A 20,536-nucleotide genomic window follows, 5' to 3' on the forward strand; every position below is an offset into this window, starting at 1 on the left:
CTGCTATTCCCTGACTTATTCCCTGAGCTGCTCCTTTCTAGGAGAGAAACTACACTTGTTTCTGACATCAGTCAATTATCCTCTGACCTGTTCTAAAAGTTTGCAATCTCTGAATTTTCTCAGCTAACATCATTTCTTGATTATTCTAAACTGAAAATAAGCCAATAGCATTCTCTATTTACTGAGTTATTCCATTATTACTCCAGAGCTTTGCAGCCTCATGCTTTCTGAAGAGAACTAGATTAGCTGATTGTTCCACAAAAAAATCTGACCTTGGTTTTAATTTGAAGAAAACCCTTCATAAAAGACACCAATACCTATCTGCCAATATTTTAAACATATATATATATTTGTATAATCTCACTCCTTTTCTCCCACATGCATTCCACCTGCCTTTCACCAACATTGTCAATGTGTGTTCTCCACTCATTGTGTACATTTTCCACATGCAGAAGGAGAAAAGCATTAAGAGACTTTAACATGCCTCAATTGATAGATATGCAGTTAAAAACATTCTCAGAGCTGTTATTGCCCATTAGTATTATTAGCAAGACAAATAGAGATTGGGAGAGTTTAGGAGTTAAAGTGCCTTAGATCACAGAGTGCATCCAAGCTATTCTTTTCAGATTCGTTTAGATGTAGTTAGCAGAAGGCTCGACCTCAGCAATTTGCTTAAATATGAACATTCATTGAGTGATAATAAAAGACAAAAAAGGAACATTTATTAAGTAAATAAAAAGATTGAAGAAAAGAGGAAATAAAAACAATAAGCCTCATGCTCTTCTGGCCATCAGGGACACCTCGATTGAGGGCTGATCTGGAAGCTGAGCTTGTCCCTGTCACTGTTCCTGATTCCAGTCCAAGGTGAAGTCCCGAGTTTTGGAATGAAACTCTGCCTCTTATACAGTGTGACAAACAGCCAGCACAAAGAAAGCAGATACAGAAAAGGTGAAACTGCTGGCTGGTACAGAAAACACAAGTTGAGAAAACAAGCTGCAGGCGCTGCCTCAAGTTGAAGCCTGGAAGATCACAGCTTATCACCCTGCCTGCCTGCCCTTCAAATTTAGTATTTTACCCTCATATGAATGTGTAATATAAATATATGAATTAGGACCTAACGTTTTCAACCTTTTCAGCCATTCAAGCCTGCTCTACCATTCAATAAGATTATGCCTGGTCTGTCTGTGTTCTCTAAATTCCACATTCTAATTTATCTTCAATTTGGTTTCCCTACCTAACAAGAACTTATCTACCTTAACTTTAAAAATAATAGGATCATATGTGGAACCTTGTCAAATGCGTTCTGCAAGCCCAAGTACACCGTCAATAAAGGGTTCCCTACTCCTTCAAAGATAAATCGTTTATTTTTCCTGATTTCCTCGTTTTTTTCAAGTGCCTAGTTATAATCGCCTCAAATTCTACCAATTTCCCTAAACAGACACTGCACCTTCCAGTCGCGAACCATTTCAACTCCCAGTCCAATTCCTTAGATGACATGTCCGTCCTGGGCCTCCTGCAGTGCCACAACGATGCCACCCGTAGGTTGCAGGAACAGCAACTGATATTTTGCTTGGGAACCCTGCAGCCCAATGGTATCAATGTGGATTCACCAGTTTCAAAATCTCCCCTCCCCCCACTGCATCCCAAAACCAGCCCAGCTCGTCCCCGCCTGCCTAACCTGTACTTCCTCTCACCTATCCCCTCCTCCCACCTCAAGCTGCACCTCCATTTCCTACCTACTAACCTCATCCCGCCCCCTTGACCTGTCTGTCCTCCCCGGACTGACCTATCCCCTCCCTACCCATTCTCTCCTCTGCACCTATCTTCTCCTCTATCCATCTTCAGTCCTCTTCCCCCTCTCTCCCTATTTATTTCAGAATCCTCTCCCCATCCCCCTTTTCTGATGAAGGGTCTAGGCCTGAAACATCAGCTTTTGTGCTCCTAAGATGCTGCTTGGCCTGCTGTGTTCATCCAGCCCCACACTTTGTTATCAAGCTAACTGACCTACATTTCCCGTTTTCTGCTGCCTTCCTTGCGGGAATAGAGGATTTTTAAAAGTTTTTTTTAGTCTAATGGAACCTCTTCAAAATTGAAAAAAAAGTTTGGAAAATTAACACCAATGCATCTGCTCTTGTCGCTGAGCAAAAGTACTGCCCGCTTTTATGTTGGCTCCAAGCTTAGCCTGGAAAAACAATATTCTACCCATTGAATGCATATTAAAGTAGACAATAGGCTTTTAACTCAATTAGATTTGCCTTCACTGCAAAAGCTGATCTTCCATACTGTGAAAGTGGTCATGTTTCAATTGCTTCAACTCACATATTGTATTAGAATGTCTGTGATTTAACATTACATTCAAAATGTCATTGCATACCATAGTTTCCTTGTATTTTGACTTCTATATACATTGCAAGAAGAAAGAATAGAACTGGCAAACCTCTTCCATACTTTTGTGTTTTCATTTGTGTGGAAAGGACAACTGTACTGTTTATTTAAGTTTGATTTTATTTTAGTGAGTAAGATTCTTGGTGTCTGCTTGACCCTTCTCCTTTGGTTCTATTTTGTTTACTTTCTGAGCCTTGGTCAAACAGCATTCCACAACAACTTCAGTGTTTAATTTCTCAGACAATCTGACTGGCTTGATGGTGCGATTTTCTCTCAGCCAGAGAGACAGATAGGAGAGTGGTTGTTGGCAAAATGGCAGGGGACAATATAGGGACATACACCTGATGTGTTCCTGTTGGTTGAGTGGAGACAATGTTTATCTGCAGGAAGCCTGTAAATGGACCTGTTAAGGAACCAATCAATGGGTCTTTTCTGGAAGGTTTTAATTTTTTCTGGGGACACATGTGGGCAGTAGATCTTTAGAGCCTTCGCCTGCTTTAACTGGTTGGGCATTCAGCAGCAGGCCAGGGTTGACAGCCACCCTATAAAGCCAAAATGCTGTGGATGCTGCAAATCTGAAATAAAAACAGAAAAAAAAAGCTGAAGAATATCAGCGCGTCATGGCAGCATTTCTGAAGAGCAAAATAGAGTTAATATTTCAAGTCTGATGTGACTCTTTTTTAAAACTGAAAGGGACTGTAAGTGAGACCATAGATATAGATGCAGAAGTAGGCCTTTCAGCCCATCAAATCTGCTCCACCATTCATTAAGCTCACGTTTGATCTGATAATCCTTAACTTTTTTTTTGTCTCTTCCCCATAAGTTCTTAATGATTAATAATCTATTTCAGCTTTGAATATACCTAATGGCCCAGCCACCACAGCCCTCTTCAGTAAAGAATTCCACAGATTCAATATACTATGAGAGAAGAAATCCGTCCTCATCTAAATGATTTCTATGCTGTTGACAGAAGGGGCGAAAGAGTGGATGGAAGGGATGATGAGGATGCTCAGAATAAAAGACAATGGGAATGCTACGGCTGACATGGAGAAAGGATGTTGTAAAATAGCTGTGAAAAGGAAAAATTGGGTCCACTCTGTTGAGTGCAAAATCACAAGACTCAAAGAAGACATGGGTGGGAATAGATGTTGTAATCAAATTAGATGACAGCTGTCATGCTTTGAAGATGCTGAACTTAATATTGAGTTTTCAAATCTATAAATGGCCAATGTGGAAAATGAGGTGTTGTTCCTTGAGCTTGCATTGACCTTGGTTGGATCATTGCAGCAAGACCAGAACAGAAATGTTAGCATATGAACAAGATGGCTTATTGAAATGGCAAGGAGCATGGAAGATCAGTCATTCTTACCGGCGAAGTGGAGGATTCTGCAGATTCCATCCAGTCTGCATTTGGCCCTTGAGGAAGAAAGGAAAAGTTGAAGTGCCATATAAATAAAGAGAGTTGGGTTATTAAAGAAGTTGTCATTTAAGGCTTAAAATTACAGAACTTTCTTCTTGACATTGACACCGAATTTTCTCATTCTCTTTGTGTTTTCCCACTTTCCTGTTGTGGCTCATGCTGCACTGGGGTTAGGGGTGGGGGGAATATTTAACTCAAAGGGTGGACCCAGTTCTAAAATCCTGATAAGTACAATGGCTGTACCATAGAAATTGCTATTTATAGGAAATTCCTTTTCCAATTGTTCGTGAACATGATTCTACATGTTACAGAAATATCAAAGAAAAGGATTCAAAATTTTGCATTGCATGAAACCTGTGATATTTTGTTAAGTCAAACAGCCATAATGATGTAATTCACTGTTCTGCAAAATGGTATAATTGCAATCTGATGTCTAGGTTTCAGTTCCTGTAATGATAGCTGATGATTACAAGTTTAAAACTGCCAACCGATTGTCCAATTTTGGCTATTGCAAATTAACTCAGAATGCCTTTTTTTAATTGAAATGAAATTCAGAGATTCTGTCTTGATGATTCAGATGGAATTGTTTAAACAAGTTCAAGATAAATCTTAATCCTCTATATTTAACTTTTGCATGCATTGCACTGTAACTACTTACACTGCATTAGAATCGGTTAAGATTAAATATGTTGAAAATCAAAATAGACTTTCGATTTAAGCTGCTTAATTTTGCGAAAATCTTCACAAGTATTTACTGTTCCAAATTTCAATTTTATATTGTATATTTATACATGCACATTGCAGGCATTTGTGTGCCATGGTATTTTACACAATTTGTGTAAAATACATGCAAACATATGTTAACTCCAATTAGATTGCCTTAGTACCTAAAACCTTTGCGGTTTAGTGTTTATGTACTGGCATGCTACAAAATATGCATTAAAATGTATACACATGTTTCTCATTCTCAATCAGTTTACAATCACTGAAAGAAAAAGTAATAAATAGCCGATTGCACCTCTCTGAAGGAGTATGAAATATTTATCTCCACTGATTGTACCTCTCTGAAGAAGCATAAAATATTTTTCTCCACTGAAGATGCTACTTGAATGCAGGTGCTGTTATATCACTGGAGGAATCTAGCTAGCCCACTCTTTTATACTTTTGAATGGTTGGTTATGTAATAGCATATTTGCAGCTTGGGAGGAAATTTGATGCACAGTGGCGATCAAGGATTTATGCATACACGTAAATGTTTGAGTTATATGTGCAAAAGTCTTAAAATAAATAAAAATACGAAAGAAACACTGAACAGCAGTATGGAGCAGCTGCTTTTCTTGACTAGTACGACTAGCTGTGCAATAATGATCCTGAAAACTTAAAACATGTATTGCCAATCTCAATATGGCATACTTGCATTGTCAAATTTAATAACATGTATCAGTAATGAATAGCATGTTTCACACTTTTCAGTTTTCTTAAGTTGTGTATTCAATGAAATTGATATTATTTATTCTGTTGTATTTATATAGGAACTCTTTGTGAATTTTGATCCAGCTGTGTTTGAAGTTCTTATAGAAGCAAAGTACTTGTACAAGATGGGACTTGATGTTCCTCAAGCAGCTTTCAATCTCTGTTTAAAAGAGACCAAAATTAAGCATCATTATTTAAGGTCAGTATTCCTTTTACTTTCAAAGCCAACACTTCAAAAAGCAAAAGGCAGAAAACTAACTGGTTTGAGCTCTACTTCATGATCAAGTTTAATTGCTATATTTTAGGAGATAGCTGGATGAATGTTTTAATAAAAAACACCAAAGTTCAACTGCAGGTCCCTGCCATCAGGAAGTTAGAAAGAACAATCCAGCTGTAGATTTCCATTCCATACAATTGTTGTGCTTTGTTTGCAATTTATTCTTTAAATGTAGTTTATGGGTAACCAGTTAATCTTTTTGTTTATCTGCAGCCTTCAGGAACTTATAAGTAGCTACCAAAATATGGTGAACACCATTCCATTTAATATCCAGCCAATGATGAAGCCTTTTATTGGCCGAGTGGATGAAGCTCTCATTCCTGGACTGACTATGTTGTCTTGGACCTCTCTAAACATTGAAAGATGTATGAATCCATATTCTTAGCCAGGTTACAAAAGAAATCAAGACATTTCAAATTGAAATAATATTACGTTCTATTTCTAGTCTCTGTTTTTGTTCCTCTTCTTTCCACAGCAGTCAATGTTACGAACAATTTGTTGCCTTGAATGACACAAATGACTGTTTTATTTCAGACATTACAATGTAGAAAAAAAATTAAGAATCATTAGTGGAGTTTTTCAGCAGCATTTCAGATCCTGTTTTATGGTTGGTTGGATGCATCTAGCTGCTATGAACTCTCAATTTGGCATCCAAGCTATCTTATCCACTTCCTGCTGGAAACCAATCTTTGGTTGTCTGAGCAGGTTTTTGTGCCTCCATTACTCACTTTGACAGATTTTAAGTGAGGCTTTTAATTGGCAAACAGTCTTTGGGCAAATAATGAGCCTTCAGAATCTTGAAATGATAACCAATTTTCGGACAAAGTATACTGAAAGTGGGAAAAACCCTATGTCATTAGTAAATTCAACAGTTCAAACATGTAGTTTAAGGTATGATGAGGTTTATTAAATTTTTGTCAATTTTCTTTCCACTTTAGTCATGGAAAGTGTGAATAGCTCACTGGCTGAGCTGAAACACATGGTGAAGCAGGTCTCTGACACCTTGGAGTGTAGGATTGAGAGAGTTCTACATGAAATGAGTTTTACTGCCTTGGTGGACCTCCTTGAAGATGACCTTGTGGAAGCACATGCTTTTCTAGAGATGACTGAGAATATTGTTGCCTCTGCTGGACAAGCTTTGTCTATGTATGTTTTCTTCAGATAATATTAAGCAAAACTCTGGGAGGCATGTATATATGAATTCTGACAAGGGATGAAATTGGATCTCTAGGTGATTAAATTGACTCCGACTCTGCCCCAACCCCTTTTTTCATATTTCTATAGGCAAATGTTAGGTAGGCTAAGAAGAGATTCAAGAGATAACACAGTGTGGAGTTGGAGGAACACAGTAGGCCAGGCAGCATCAGAGAAGCAAGAAAGCTAACGTTTCGGGTTGGGACCCTTCTTCAGAAAAAGCTTGTTTTGAAATAAAGCACACTTTTATCCATTTTTATCCCCCTTTTTAGAGGTTTTATCTCCAGTTGGATTTCAGCTCCACTGAGAATTGTTATCCCTCACTAACTTGTTTAAATTGCCATTCATATAAAAGCTTAAGCAATAATATCAATTAGTTGCTTTATAATGTGATCTGGAGCATTGCTGAGTTAAATCCTCATCAATGTCATGAGCTTTTCAAATGGCTTAGAAATCTGAATCAGAAACTGTGATCAGTTTACCCTTCATTGTTCCAAAGCTGCTGAGATCAGTTGTACCACTCCTACTGTCATTTGGCTAACCCAGGACAGACAGGAACTTGAATTCTGAAACTTCTAGCTTCTAAAACATAAGTTTCTGTTAAACAATGCCTTTCACAAGTGAATAGCTGGGGCAGGAGGATCAATTACTTTTATTCACTAAACTATAAGTAAAAATAACTGTTGTTTATCAACTATAGACAGCATTAAAAAAAACCCTTTAGCATTTGGTGTAACATTTCCTCAGGTTTAGGAAATAAGCATTTCTTGTTTGCATTAAGACGCATACTGACTCTTTGTACGCAGACAGAGTCAACAGCTGGAGAGTTGTATGTACCAGTTAATGGATGGATTGACACAAAAACTCGAGCCAGACGAACAAGCCAATCTTCAGGTAATTCATTTTTACTGATTCCAACATTGCTGCTATGTGTTTTTCAGCTATAGGGTGACCTTATAGAGGTTTATAAAATCGTTAAGGGCATGGATAGGGTGAATAGCCAAGGTCCATTTCCTAAGGTGGGGAAATCCAAAGCTAGAGGGTATAGGCCTAAGGTGAGAGAGGAAAGATTTAAAAGGGACCTGTAGGTAGCTTTTCCACCCAGAGGATGGTGCATGTATGGAATGAGCTTTCAGTGGAAGTGGTAGAGGTGGGTAGAATTACACCATTTAAAAGGCATCTGCATGCGTATATAAATAGGAAGGGTTTAGAGGATATGGACCAAATGCTGGCAAATGGGGCTGGGTCAGATTGGGAAGTCTGGTTGGTGCAAACAAATTGGACCGAAGGTTCTGCTTTGGGCTGTATGACTCTATGATTCTATGAACATGGGTTTATTAAGGCTGGGGTGAGGGTGAAGGGGGTCATTGGGGGCATTTTTAAAGAAATGGCTATAGAGATCAGAGATAATGGGAACTGCAGATGCTGGAGAATTCCAAGATAATAAAATGTGAGGCTGGATGAACACAGCAGGCCAAGCAGCATCTCAGGAGCACAAAAGCTGACGTTTCGGGCCTAGACCCTTCATCTCTGATGAAGGGTCTAGGCCCGAAACGTCAGCTTTTGTGCTCCTGAGATGCTGCTTGGCCTGCTGTGTTCATCCAGCTTCACATTTTATTATCTTGGCTATAGAGATAGTGATTAGATACTGACAGTAATCTTCCAAGAATCCTTAGATTCTGGAAAAGTCTACAGGACTAGAAAATTACCAATGTGCATCATTATTCAAAAGTGAGAGAGACAAAAAAACACAAGTAAGTTTAGACCAATTAGCTTAAAATCTGCCATTGGGCACATGTTAGAGCCTATTATAAAGGTTATAATAAGAGAGCATTTAGAAAGACATAATCTAACCAAGCAGAGTAAAAGTGGCTTCATGAAGGAGAAATCACAACTGGAAAATTTAATACAGTTGTTTAAGGAGGTAACAAGTAGGATAGATGAAGCAAAGCAAGTGGTTGTAATATGTTTGGATTTGCAAAAAACATTCAATTAGGTACTACACAGTAGGCTACTTGTTAAGAGCCTGTGGTGTTGGATGTGGTACATTAGAACATAGATAGAGGATTGGCCAGCAAGTAAGAGATAGACAGTTGGGATAAATGTTGTGAAAAATTGACTTGTTGTCCTTACCATGACAGAGAAGCAGCTTTTTCCATAGATTAGTTCTGACAGATTTTAGTCAACCTGGTGAGAATTTTAGCTTCAATAATGTATGCAGTGAATCATCAAAAAAAATTGCTTTCTGTGTCATCATTAACCTGCTATTGTGATCACCTTTGAATGTTGAATTTATTACACTTTTGATATGGAATTGAAAATAGACTTTTTAGTTCAATTGTGATGGATGAATGTTTGGAAAAAATATAAAGGACAGTCTGGTGTGAGGGATTGAGCAAATGAGGGACAGCAGTGTGAGGGTGATATGTTTCGAGTTGGGTGGGTGACCTGACTTTGGATGGGATTTTGTTCTGTTCACACCATAGCAGTCACATCCCCCCTGTTGGGTGAGCCGTTGGGAGGAGGATGCAATGTGTATATGCAAAGCAAAAGATCAAAAATAGAGGTCACAACTGTCCTGACAACAAATAACCTGGGATGTGTGACAACTGCCTCAAATATGGGACAGTAAAATCCACATCAGATTGGTTACCATATTTCAGATTCACCATTCTACTTACGTATTGGCTTGTGTACAGGATACCTATGCATGTTTACATCCTGATGCAAAACAAAAAACTCGTTGTCAAGAATGCCTGCCCTGCAGCTACTATAACCTGATGGGACATATTTGCCAAAAGAACACTGATGCTTTGGTGAAATGTAAGTGTTTGTAAATTCAGTGTGAACTATTCATTGTTAAAATTTTCATATTGTAAAGCTCATTTTTATGTGACTTATCTCTATATTTTGCATAACCAGCTGTAGGACTGATTCTGCATTTCAATCACTGTGTTGGTGAGATTGCTACACTTAAGGCAAACTATGTGATCTAGGGCTAAATTTTCGTTTGGGGAACTGAACAACCCATTGGTGGAATAGTGATTCAGGAAGTCACGCTTGCTGGCAGCGTGGCCCAGAGAATGATCTTCAAGGTGGTGACTGTAACTAAGTGGTAACCTTTGAGAGATTCTCCATGGCCAACATTAACTGAATGGTGGGCCTTCAGATGTCCAAAATAGTAAAATCACTGAGTCAGTTCTCCTGAGAGCAAATATGAGTTTAGTATTTGCTTTTCATTTGCCTATGGTAAGGTTCAACCCAAGTAATTAAGTTAATAGACTCGTCACTGTACACACTACTTACAGGAGGCACACCAATTGAGGCACATGACATTCATTGCAAACTAACTTTAGGATTATTGGAAAATTTATGAAGGTGCAAACAATTCAGACACATTCTTCTTGTGCTGTCAGGGGTCTTGTTGGCCAACTAGACAGCTGGCAAGATGCCCATGTTCCTTCTTTTTGATCACCCTGGGGACCATGGAGAGCAGAAGAAGCCCATCCAACACATTGAATCTGCTCTACCACTTAATGAGATCTTGGCTGATCTGATCACGCCCATCACACTTGCCTGCCTTTTCCCTATAACCCTTGATTTTGTTATTGATTAAAAATCCACTTACCTCAAAACCTTGAATATACTTAAGGACCCAGCCTCAACAGCCTCTGCATTAAAGAATTCCACAGATTCACAACCCTCTGAGAGAAGAAATTCCTCTTCATCTCAGCTGTAAATGTGCAACCTCTTTTTCTAGTCACTCCCAGGAGGGATGACAATCTTTCTGTATCCATTCTGCCAAGTCCTCAAAGAATCTTGTGTTTCAATAAGGTTGCCTTTCATTCTTTTAAACTTCAATGAGTACAGGCCTAACTTCCTCAACCTCACCTCTTAAGACACTTCCTCCGTATGCAGGATCAGCCTAGTTAACCTTCTCAGGACTGTCTCCAATACCTGTACATCTTTACTTAGACAAGGACCCAAAACTTGTTACCGTATGCTAGTCTAACTGGTGCCTTCTACATGTTTTTATACTCTATTCCCTTTGAAATAAAGATCAACATTCCATTTGCCTTCCTTATTACTTGTTGAACTTAGAATCTGGCTTTCTGTGATTCCTGGATGAGGACTAAGTGTTGTTTGGGTGGGGTGGCCTCCTGGGGTAGAAATCACAGAAAGAGCGGGCAGGTATGTCAGGAACAAGGGCAAATTTTATTTCTTAGCAGCCACACCCCGCCGAGGTCTTGACCCAAAATTGTGCAAGGATTAGTGCAGATTGACGAACCACGGCCACCCCATCGCATTAACCCTCTGCGTGCAGTTGCATTGAATCAGTTGACTCCTTTCCCGATGGAAGTGAAATAATTGCAGCTCAGGCAGGAATAGAGACATAAGTGGTCATTAATTAATTAGTTAAAAGCTTAAATTGGCATCATTGCTGTTTTAAATGTGATCTCTAATTTTTAAACAGTGATCCCTATGTAAAAAAGTGTTCAGTAAAGCAACACAAGGAAAGAGATGCTTTGAGTGTTGGAGACTGCCATGAGCAGTCCTTCACCTGAAGACTTCCATTCTAGAACTGAATAAGAACAAACTAGGTATAAATCAACAAAATTATTCTAACCTAAGCTAAGCTAAGCCAACATTATACTAAGCTAAGAAATTCTTTCAGAGATTATAAGAACTGTAGACACTGGAGTCACAGATAACACAGTGTGGAGCTGGAGGAACACAGCTGGCCAAACAGCATCAGAAGAGCAGGAAAGTTGACATTTTGGGTCCAGGCATGAAACGTAAACTTTCCTGCTCCTCTGAAGCTGCTTGGCCTGCTGTGTTCCTCCAGCTCCACACTGTGTTATCAAAGTTATTCTATGTGCTCATTTAAATGCATTTGCACAACATCTAGATACTGAGGCATAAAGTAGATATCAGCAATCCGGCACTGTTAGTGTGTGGACTGTATCCGGTGGAAACTGATATTGGGCCTGTTCTACCAATTGTGAAAACTCTCTTTGTTGCAGACTTGGTGTACGGCACAGCAAAATCAACCATGAAAACCAAACAAAGAACTGCAGATTTTGAAAATTTGAAATGAAAATAGAAACTGCAGTAGAAATTCAGCTGGCAGGTCTTGCAGCATCTGTAGAGAAAAAGCAGAGTAAATGTTTCGACTCCATCTGAAACATTAACTCTGTATCTCTCTACACACATGTTGCCAGACCTGCTGAATTTCTCCAGCAATTTCTGTATTGGTTTAGAACCAGCCACCATGTTGTTTCTATCTTTTGATCTGTAGAGTGACATTTTGTCAATGTGTGTGCAGGTACCAAGTTATCCTTGGATGCTATCAAGAGGCATTTACAGGTTACTAGCTCCAGGTACGACGCAGCAAAATTATCTCCTGGTGGAGGTTTGAGGGCAACAAAAGCTCCATTCTTCAAGTCTCAAATTGTATTGGCAATTCCAAATGTTGTGATGCGACCAAGTTTGGAGGATATTCAGGTTGGTACTTAATGCAAAATATTGATTTGTTAATAAGTTCGAATATATAGTTAGTGTGGTGTTGCCCAAGAAATAACCTTTGTGATATAACTATGGTATTAAACTATATTTTCTTCAATCAATTAATATTGATAATTGCTCATCTCTTATTACTATCCCACGTAACAAAGGCAAAAATAGCACAAAGATATAGGATAAGTTTGTATAATTCACAGTAATCACAATAATGCACTGTGATGTGCATTTTGTTGAGTTGATTTGAATTGCTGTATATCTTATTTATTTCAGCGTAATGCAGAGATGGTTGTTTTGAATGTTATTATGGTTAGTTTTTCTGTTTTATAGCAAATACTTAAGTATCTGTACCTAGATATCTTGTATTCAAAAGGGCACTGTAAATAGCAACATTGCTAACTTTTCACAGCACTCTCAAGTGCATGTGATAATAAAACTAATTTAATTCAACTCTAAATTAAGACAATTGATTTACATGACTTATAACAACTTTACAGAACTTTCACTCCCGGACATCCGAAGATGTCCTCGTTTTTCAAGAACTGCAATTTCCCTTCCACAGTGGTCAAAAATGCCCTCGACTGCATCTCTTGCATTTCCCTCAACTCAGCCCTCACACCCTCTCCCCACAATGACAAAGACAAAAATCCCTTTGTCCTCATGTATCACCCCATCACCCTCTGGATTCAACGCATTATTCTCCACCGCTTCAGCCACTGCAGTCTGACCCCACTACGAAGGATATATTTCCCTCCCTACCATTATTTGCCTTCCGGAGGGAATGGTCTCTCCTCGACTCCCTCGTCTGCTCACACTCACCACTAGTCCCTCCAACCCCAGCACTTTTCCCTGTAACCCAGGAGGTGCTACACCTGCCCCTATACCTCTCCCCTCACCTCCATCCCAGGCTCCAAGAAATCCTTCCAAGTTAAACAAATGTTCACCTGCACATCCACTAATGTGGTATTTTAGATTAGATTCCATACAGTTTGGAAACAGGACCTTTGGCCCAACAAGTCCACACCACCCCTTGGGGCATCCCACCCAGACCCATCCCCAGTATAACCCACACACCCCTGAACACGACGGGCAACTTAGCATGACTGGTCCGCCTAGCCTGCACATCTTTGGACTGTGGGAGGAAACCAGAGCACCCGGAGGAAACCCACGCAGACACGGGGAGAATGTGCAAACTCCACACAGACGGTCGCCCGAGGTTGGAATCAAACCCGTGTCCCTGGTGCTGTGAGGCTGCAGTGCTAACCACTGAGGCACTGTGCCGCCCCTATTGTACCTGCTGTTCCTTATGTGCCCTCCTCTACATCGGGGAAACCAAGCGGAGGCTCGGAGACCGCTTTGTGGAACACCTATGCTCGGTTTGTGACAAACAACAACACCTCCCAGTCACGAACCAATTCAACTCTCCCTCCCACTCCTTGGACAACTTGTCCATCTTGGGCCTCCTCCAGTGCCTCAACGATGCCACCCGAAGGCTGGAGGAACAGCACCTGATATTCCGCCTGGGAGCCCTGCAGCCCAATGGTGTTAATGTGGACTTTACAAAGTTCAAAATCTCCCCACCCCCGACCTCATCCCAAGACCAGCCCATCTTGTCCCGCCTCCTTGACCTGTCTGTCTTTTCTCCGAGCTATCCGCTCCTCCCACCTCACTGACCAACCCACACCCCCACTTCACACCCACTAACCGCATCCCTGCGTCCTTGACCTGTCCGTCTCCTCTCCCACCTACCTGCCCCTCCCTCCTCACTGACCAACTCCCTTCTCAACTCCCTTCCTACACTTACCTGTACTGGCTTCACCCTGGCTCCTGGACCTGTCCATCTTCTCTCCACCTATTTGCTCCTCTATCTGCCTTCTATCATTGCCTCTCTCTCTTTCTCTATTTATTTCAGAGCCCCCTTCCCCTCCCATATTTCTGAAGAAGGGTCCAAACCTGAAACGTCAGCTTTCCTGCTCCTCTGACGCTGCTTGGCCTGCTGTATTCATCCAGCTCAACAACTTGTTATCTCAGATTCTCCAGCATCGGCAGTTTCTACTATCTTTTTAAAGAACTTTTAATGTACATATAGACATAGCTAAAAGCAGCATGTCTAGTTTCTTTGTAGAATTTTCTCTGTGAGAATCAGGAATCCATCACTTACTAGGTCTATCTGCAGACTAAAGCAAGCAAGCTGTGTACAAAGATCTATGATCTGATAAGATTAATCAAACACTGTGTGTTCTGTGCCAACATTATGAAACATAAATGATAGTAATAACTTATTCTAACTTGCCTGTTTAAATTCACCATGTTATTTAAACTCCAAAATATTTTATGGTCATGGAGAACACTCCACTTGTGTTGATTGTCTAATCGGAAAATGGATTTGAATTAACATTATATTATGCTTAAAGCATAGATAGACTGCCTAGGGCAGTTTTTTTAGCTCATTCTCCCCTTGCCCTCAGGACCCTGACTTTGAAGCCTCCATTTCAGCAGTTGGGATTCTCCCTTTTTGAATTAGCACATAGTAACTGAGCTTGAATCCTCACGAACATGGCTCATTGTATAAAGAGTTATTACAAATTAGACTAAATTGTTTATTTTCCTCATTCTTTGAGCCTCTGAAGAACAACTGCACTGGTTAGGATTCCACATTCTGGAGTAAAATATTTTATTTATGAAATAACCACCAGTGATCTTAACAAATCAATGTTAAATTTATGAAGCTTCAATACAATTTTAACAGCAGTATTATATATTTTTATTTTGATTTAATGTTGTGTTTAAATTGTTGACAGTATAACATTAATACAGTGTCAGCTGTGGGTCATTTGTCCTGCTTTGTCCTGGACGGTGTTATGCCTCTTAGGTTTTCAAATATTAAAGAATTTCCCTACGAGTTTACTTTTATTTCTGCTTTTTCTCATCATCAATTTTCAGAGAAAGGTCAATTTTTAAAAAGGCGAGAGTTATCATGGTTATGTTATAATTTTGTCTTCATCATGCACCTTGAGCAAGACAGTACTGAGTGAGTGCTGCATTACTGCTGATGCCCTCTGCCATTTGAGACATTAACTGAGACTCCATGTGCTGTGTGAGGTGAATGGAAAATATCCCACTATATTATTTCAAAGAGGAGTAGGGTGGTCCTTGCCAAATTTATCCTTCAAACATCACAAGATTATCTACTCATTATTATATTGCTGTCTGTGGAAGTTTGCTGTATACAAACTGGCTGCCGCATTTTTGTCATATAAAGGTAATGGTTCTGAAAGGGCTAATGTTGGAGATCTGTATTAAAGAACAAAGAACAAAGAAAATTACAGCACAGGAACAGGCCCTTCAGCCCTCCAAGCCTGCTCCGATCAAGATCCTCTGTCTAACCCGTCATCTATTTTCTAACGGTCTGTGTCCATTTGCTCCCTGCCCATCCATGTACTTGTCCAAATATATCTTAAAAGACGCTAACGTGTCTGCGTCTACCACCTCCACTGGCAACGCGTTCCAGGCACCCACCACTCTCTGTGTAAAGAACTTTCCACACATATCTCCCTTAAACTTTCCTCCTCTCACTTTGAACTCATGACCCCAAGTAATTGAGTCCCCCACTCTGGGAAAAAGCTTTTTGCTATCCACCCTGTCTATATCCCTCATGATTTTGTAGACCTTTTGTTCCACCTGAGCTGATGATGCCATATTGCCTTGCGTGGGGAAAGAGCAGTCTAGAGATTCTGATGGAGATGGATGTATCATCAAAGTCTCCTGATCATCTTAGTTCTCTAATTAACCAACATAACTTGTGCTGCTAAACAAAAACTGAAAGAACTGCAGATGCTGGTAACCAGAAACAAAAACAGAAGATGTTGCAAAAGCTCAGCAGGTCTCGCATCATCAGTAGATGAACACTGTTCTGAGGAACTGTAACTGGGGCCAAAACATTACTTCTGATTTCTCTCCACAGATGCTGCCAGACCCGCTCAGCTTTTCCAGCAATTTCTGTTTTTGTTCACAACTTAATTGCTAACTTGCAATAATTGACAGCTTGTTAAGGCAGTGCCTCTTTTTGTTAAGACTCATTAATAATTTATCCTTTCACCCAATGTTAACCAAAAAGAGTCTTATACTCAGTATGGAAAGGAGGATTCCTCTGGAAATGAAATTTTAGTTTGATTTTCGTAAGTTTCCTTCAAAAGTTTCTTGTTGTAATTGCAGTGCCCCACTAAGGGCTGTTTAAACCATTCTTTGGTTTAATTATAAAAGATTGGAAAGGAGAATTGGTGTCAGGATTCTACCACAGCCATCAGCTTTGAACATTATAATAGTCACCATATGCATTGTAAAGTGCCTGGGACATCCTATAGTCATTAAAGGTAATGTAAATCCAAATCTTTCCTGGCGTGGATTTTAAACATGTTCATCTACAAACAGAGCCAGTAGTAATTATTGCGGGCAGCATGCTGGCTCAGTGGTTAGCACCGTTGCCTGAAGGTGCTAGGGACCCGGGTTTGAATCCATCCTTGGGTGACTGTCTGTGTGGAGTTTGCACATTCTCCCCGTGTCTGCATGGGTTTCTTCCCCATAGTCCGAAGACGTGCAGGTTGGATGGATTGGCCATGCTAAATTGCCCGTAATGTCCAGAGAGGTGCATGCTGATTGGATTGGTCATGGGATATGCAGGGTTACAGACATGGGGTGGATCTGGGTGGGATGCCTTTTGGAGGGTTGGTTTGGACTCATGGTGCTGAATGGCCTGCTGTAGAGATTCCATGAAACTTCCAGCAAATTATTTGAAAAGACAGGAGAATGTGTATCTGATTCTAATTGTGCTCGACTTGGAACTCCTAAGGACTGACATTGGATAGCAAAAGCAGAAGTAAAACCCTGCTTCACTGCATTGACATCCTTTGCTGTAATAAATGTAAATACTGTATGTATTTTTAAGACTGGCAAAACTGATAAACTAAAGACAAAATTAACCATATAAGGGCTGAATAATAATTTGCTACAACCTACCTGATCTTTTCTTATGCACAAAGTTCTGAGGAATTTGTACATGAATTGATTATCCAAGTGGTCCTGGCTGTAGCCGCTGCATGTTTGGTGACTCTTCACTTGCAAACCCAGAGTCATAATTAGATTCCAAGGTAAGTATAGTGTCTGCGTCTGAGCACCACAGGATGTTGTTTCTCCTGATTCTCGTGTTCTCATGTCCTTTATTCTGGAGCTGCTATGGCTGACCAGTTGATTGCTGTTGACTGTCACAAAGCTGAACACACTAGGGAAGGCTAGAAGGTGAGAGTGAGGGAGAAAGCTAGATTTCCACAGTCACCTCTTTTGCAGTTTGGATTTCATGGCAACTGAAGGATAAGCGTGAGCTGTGCGTAGAAGAGGTTCACAAGGCAGCACCTTACCATCATCCTGGGTGGTCTCAGCAAAATGGGATGCCACCAGTTTTATGGCATTGGCATCAATAATCTGATGCCAATACTCGGAGGTGATAAATGCAAACTGGGTCCTCTGAAACTTAGTGACTGTGTGCTATTGTGGTTCAGTAATGGGTCTTGTATATGTGAAGAGTTGTAAGCTGGTAGAGGGCATGTCGAGATGTTTGTGTGTGGCTGAATGATTGGTGAGTTATAATATAAGGATGTTCAGAGAGACTCCTAGGTGTCAGGGAGTGCTCAAATAAAACAAAATCATCTGGGAATCTGAAATAAAAGCATAAAGCGCTAGACAAATTCAGCAAACTCAGTCTTGAGTCGCCTGAAGGTTGTTGGACTTGAAGCACTAACTCTGTTTCTCTCCGCAGAGCTGCTGAGTTTCTCCAGAATTTTCTGCTTTTACATCAGGGAGTTGTCTTGGATCACAAGTGTAGCCAAGCAGTTCTTCAGATTCAGTTAAATGTAGTTAGGAGAAGACTTGACAACACAACTGTACATAGATATGAATATTAGTTAAGTAAATAAAAAGAATAAAGAAGAAAAGAAGTAAAACAATAAACCTTAAGCCCTTCTACCCTTCAATCGATGGCTGGTCTGGAGGCTGAGATCCTTCCTGGTACTGTTTGCGATCCCAGTTCGAGGTGAAATCCAAAAATTTGGAAAGAAACTCCCTCTTATGCAGTATAACAAATAGCATGTACAGAAAAACACGTTGATTATGCTGTCTTCGGCAAATACAGGAATGTTCACAGGATGTTGTTTCTTCTGGTCATACAGCTGTCAAACGTCATAATCAATTTTAGCCCATCATATATAATCCACCCCAATGATTTTTGACTGTGCATGTAACCTACACCAGAAGGTTAAAACTACACTGAACATAGCCATCATCAATACGAATAATATTACAATAGGGTGTATCATCAAATGAATGAACCCAGTGGCCTTTGGGGACCAACCCTTAAATATATCCCACCAGCCATGAAGGAATCAGCATGTTGTGTTCACATTAAGTTCCCATTTCACCACGAGCCTGTCTGCCTCCAATCGGATCAAAGTTGAAAGGAGCCCACAGAGGATTAGCATTTTCGTACTTATGTTAAGAGCAGTAATATCCTTAACTGTAGTTGCCATGCAACTGTTTTACACATATTTACATGCGACCTTAATTTATTCCAGCTCCTCTACTGGGGCGAAGGATCCTGTTCTTGCTGAGGACCCTTAAAGTCTGCAAGAGGGAGAGAGAAGAGAAAGGGAGTGCCAGACTAGCTGGCTGTTAGTTGATTCCTTTCTGTTCTGACATTTGGATCTTTCTGTGCACTTTAATTTTACTTACTGCCGCCACTGACTATGTGACTAGAGTCCCATGTTGAATTGTTGTTCCACTTGATGTAATATTGCTTCATCTTGTCCATGCTATCTTGTAGTCATGAGCTTCACTAAAGGCATCTTTAGACCATAAGACAGAGGAGTGGAAGTAAGGCCATTTTGCCCATTGAGTCCACTCCGCATTTCAACTCCACTCCGCATTTCAACTCCACTTCCCTGCACTCTCCCCATAGCCTGTAATTCCTTGTGAGATCAAGAATTTATCAATCTCCACCTTGAAGACATTTAACGTCCTGGCCTCCACTGCACTCCGTGGCAATGAATTCCACAGGCCCAGCACTCTCTGGCTGAAGAAATGTCTCCTCATTTCCATTTTAAATTTACCCCCTCTAATTCTAAGGCTGTGCCCACAGGTCCTAGTCTCCCCACCTAATGGAAACAACTTCCCAGCGTCCACCCTTTATTATCTGTGTAGATGTTAACTCTTTGTTCTTTTCCTAGCTAGAGAGCACTAATAAGTGCTTTTAGTTCAATGCTTTTAGTTCAGTTAGCTGGGTGTTGTGACATTCTTCTATTGTCTCTCCTGCTAAAAGTCCCCCTTAAAAATTAACCATGGCCCACCCAGTCTGGACCTCACCATCATTGCACTTTTGCACCCCGTCTACAGACATGCATATCAGATCTGGTCCCTCTAATGGCTCTTTCTTAAGTCGATCCTGTCTCTCTTCTTCCTCCTCCATGAGGGGATACAATCATGTGTCTCTCCTTCCTGATTCACATAGCTTGCTGGGTTCTCTGTATTGTCTTTAACCACTTTAACATGCTTTTCTCCTGGCAACAGTGTGGCTTCCCATTTTGCTTGTTGTCTGCCCATCACTTCACCAAATAACAGTAAAATAACATGATACATGGACTCAGTTTTTTTCAGCTCTCTTCATCTGTATCTGTCTTCTTCAATATGTTTCCCTCCTTGCCAATTTTGTAACTGATTGTATTATCATTGAGTTGGAAGTACCTCCATATGCAAGTACCCTCTTTGAGCAACAATATATATGGGATCAAACAATACAGCTCTAACATATATCAGGCTTGCCTTCAACCTATGCTTTCCACCTTTTGACTTTTCCCGGGGCTCCCTTGCGACTGATTCCTAGACCACCTGAATGTTAGCTCCGAGAAAATGGGAACTGCAGATGCTGGAGAATCCGAGATAACAAAGTGTGAAGCTGGATGAACACAGCAGGCCAAGCAGCATCTCAGGAGCACAAAAGCTCTGATTATCTCTGATCACAATTTTAACCTCACTGCGAAGCCTCTTCCAGGGATGCCTAGCCTGAAGAAGTTACCCTCCTCCCTCCGGACCAACCTCAGGGAATCTCTCTCCCACTGCAACTCCCTTGTAATCTCCATCTTCGGTCCGCCTCCCCCTCTCTCCCTATTTATTCCAGAACCCAGTCCAAATCCCCCTCTCTGATGAAGGGTCTAGGCCTGAAA

General features: G+C 40.5%; 1 protein-coding gene across 4 annotated transcripts in view; it reads left to right on the plus strand.

Annotated features, from left to right (window-relative positions):
- dnah5l (dynein, axonemal, heavy chain 5 like) overlaps positions 1 to 20,536 on the plus strand; it is a 384,422-nt gene that overhangs the window by 87,908 nt on the left and 275,978 nt on the right. For all 4 annotated transcript variants that reach the window (XM_048552307.2, XM_048552297.2, XM_048552277.2 and 1 more), the window contains 6 exons: positions 5,338 to 5,477; positions 5,769 to 5,920; positions 6,494 to 6,701; positions 7,556 to 7,643; positions 9,449 to 9,572; positions 12,076 to 12,254. In XM_048552307.2, coding sequence (XP_048408264.2) covers positions 5,338 to 5,477; positions 5,769 to 5,920; positions 6,494 to 6,701; positions 7,556 to 7,643; positions 9,449 to 9,572; positions 12,076 to 12,254 — 891 coding nt within the window. The remainder of the gene's footprint in view (positions 1 to 5,337; positions 5,478 to 5,768; positions 5,921 to 6,493; positions 6,702 to 7,555; positions 7,644 to 9,448; positions 9,573 to 12,075; positions 12,255 to 20,536) is intronic.

Source organism: Stegostoma tigrinum, chromosome 2 (genome assembly GCF_030684315.1).
Source record: "Stegostoma tigrinum isolate sSteTig4 chromosome 2, sSteTig4.hap1, whole genome shotgun sequence".
Taxonomy (NCBI): domain Eukaryota; kingdom Metazoa; phylum Chordata; class Chondrichthyes; order Orectolobiformes; family Stegostomatidae; genus Stegostoma; species Stegostoma tigrinum.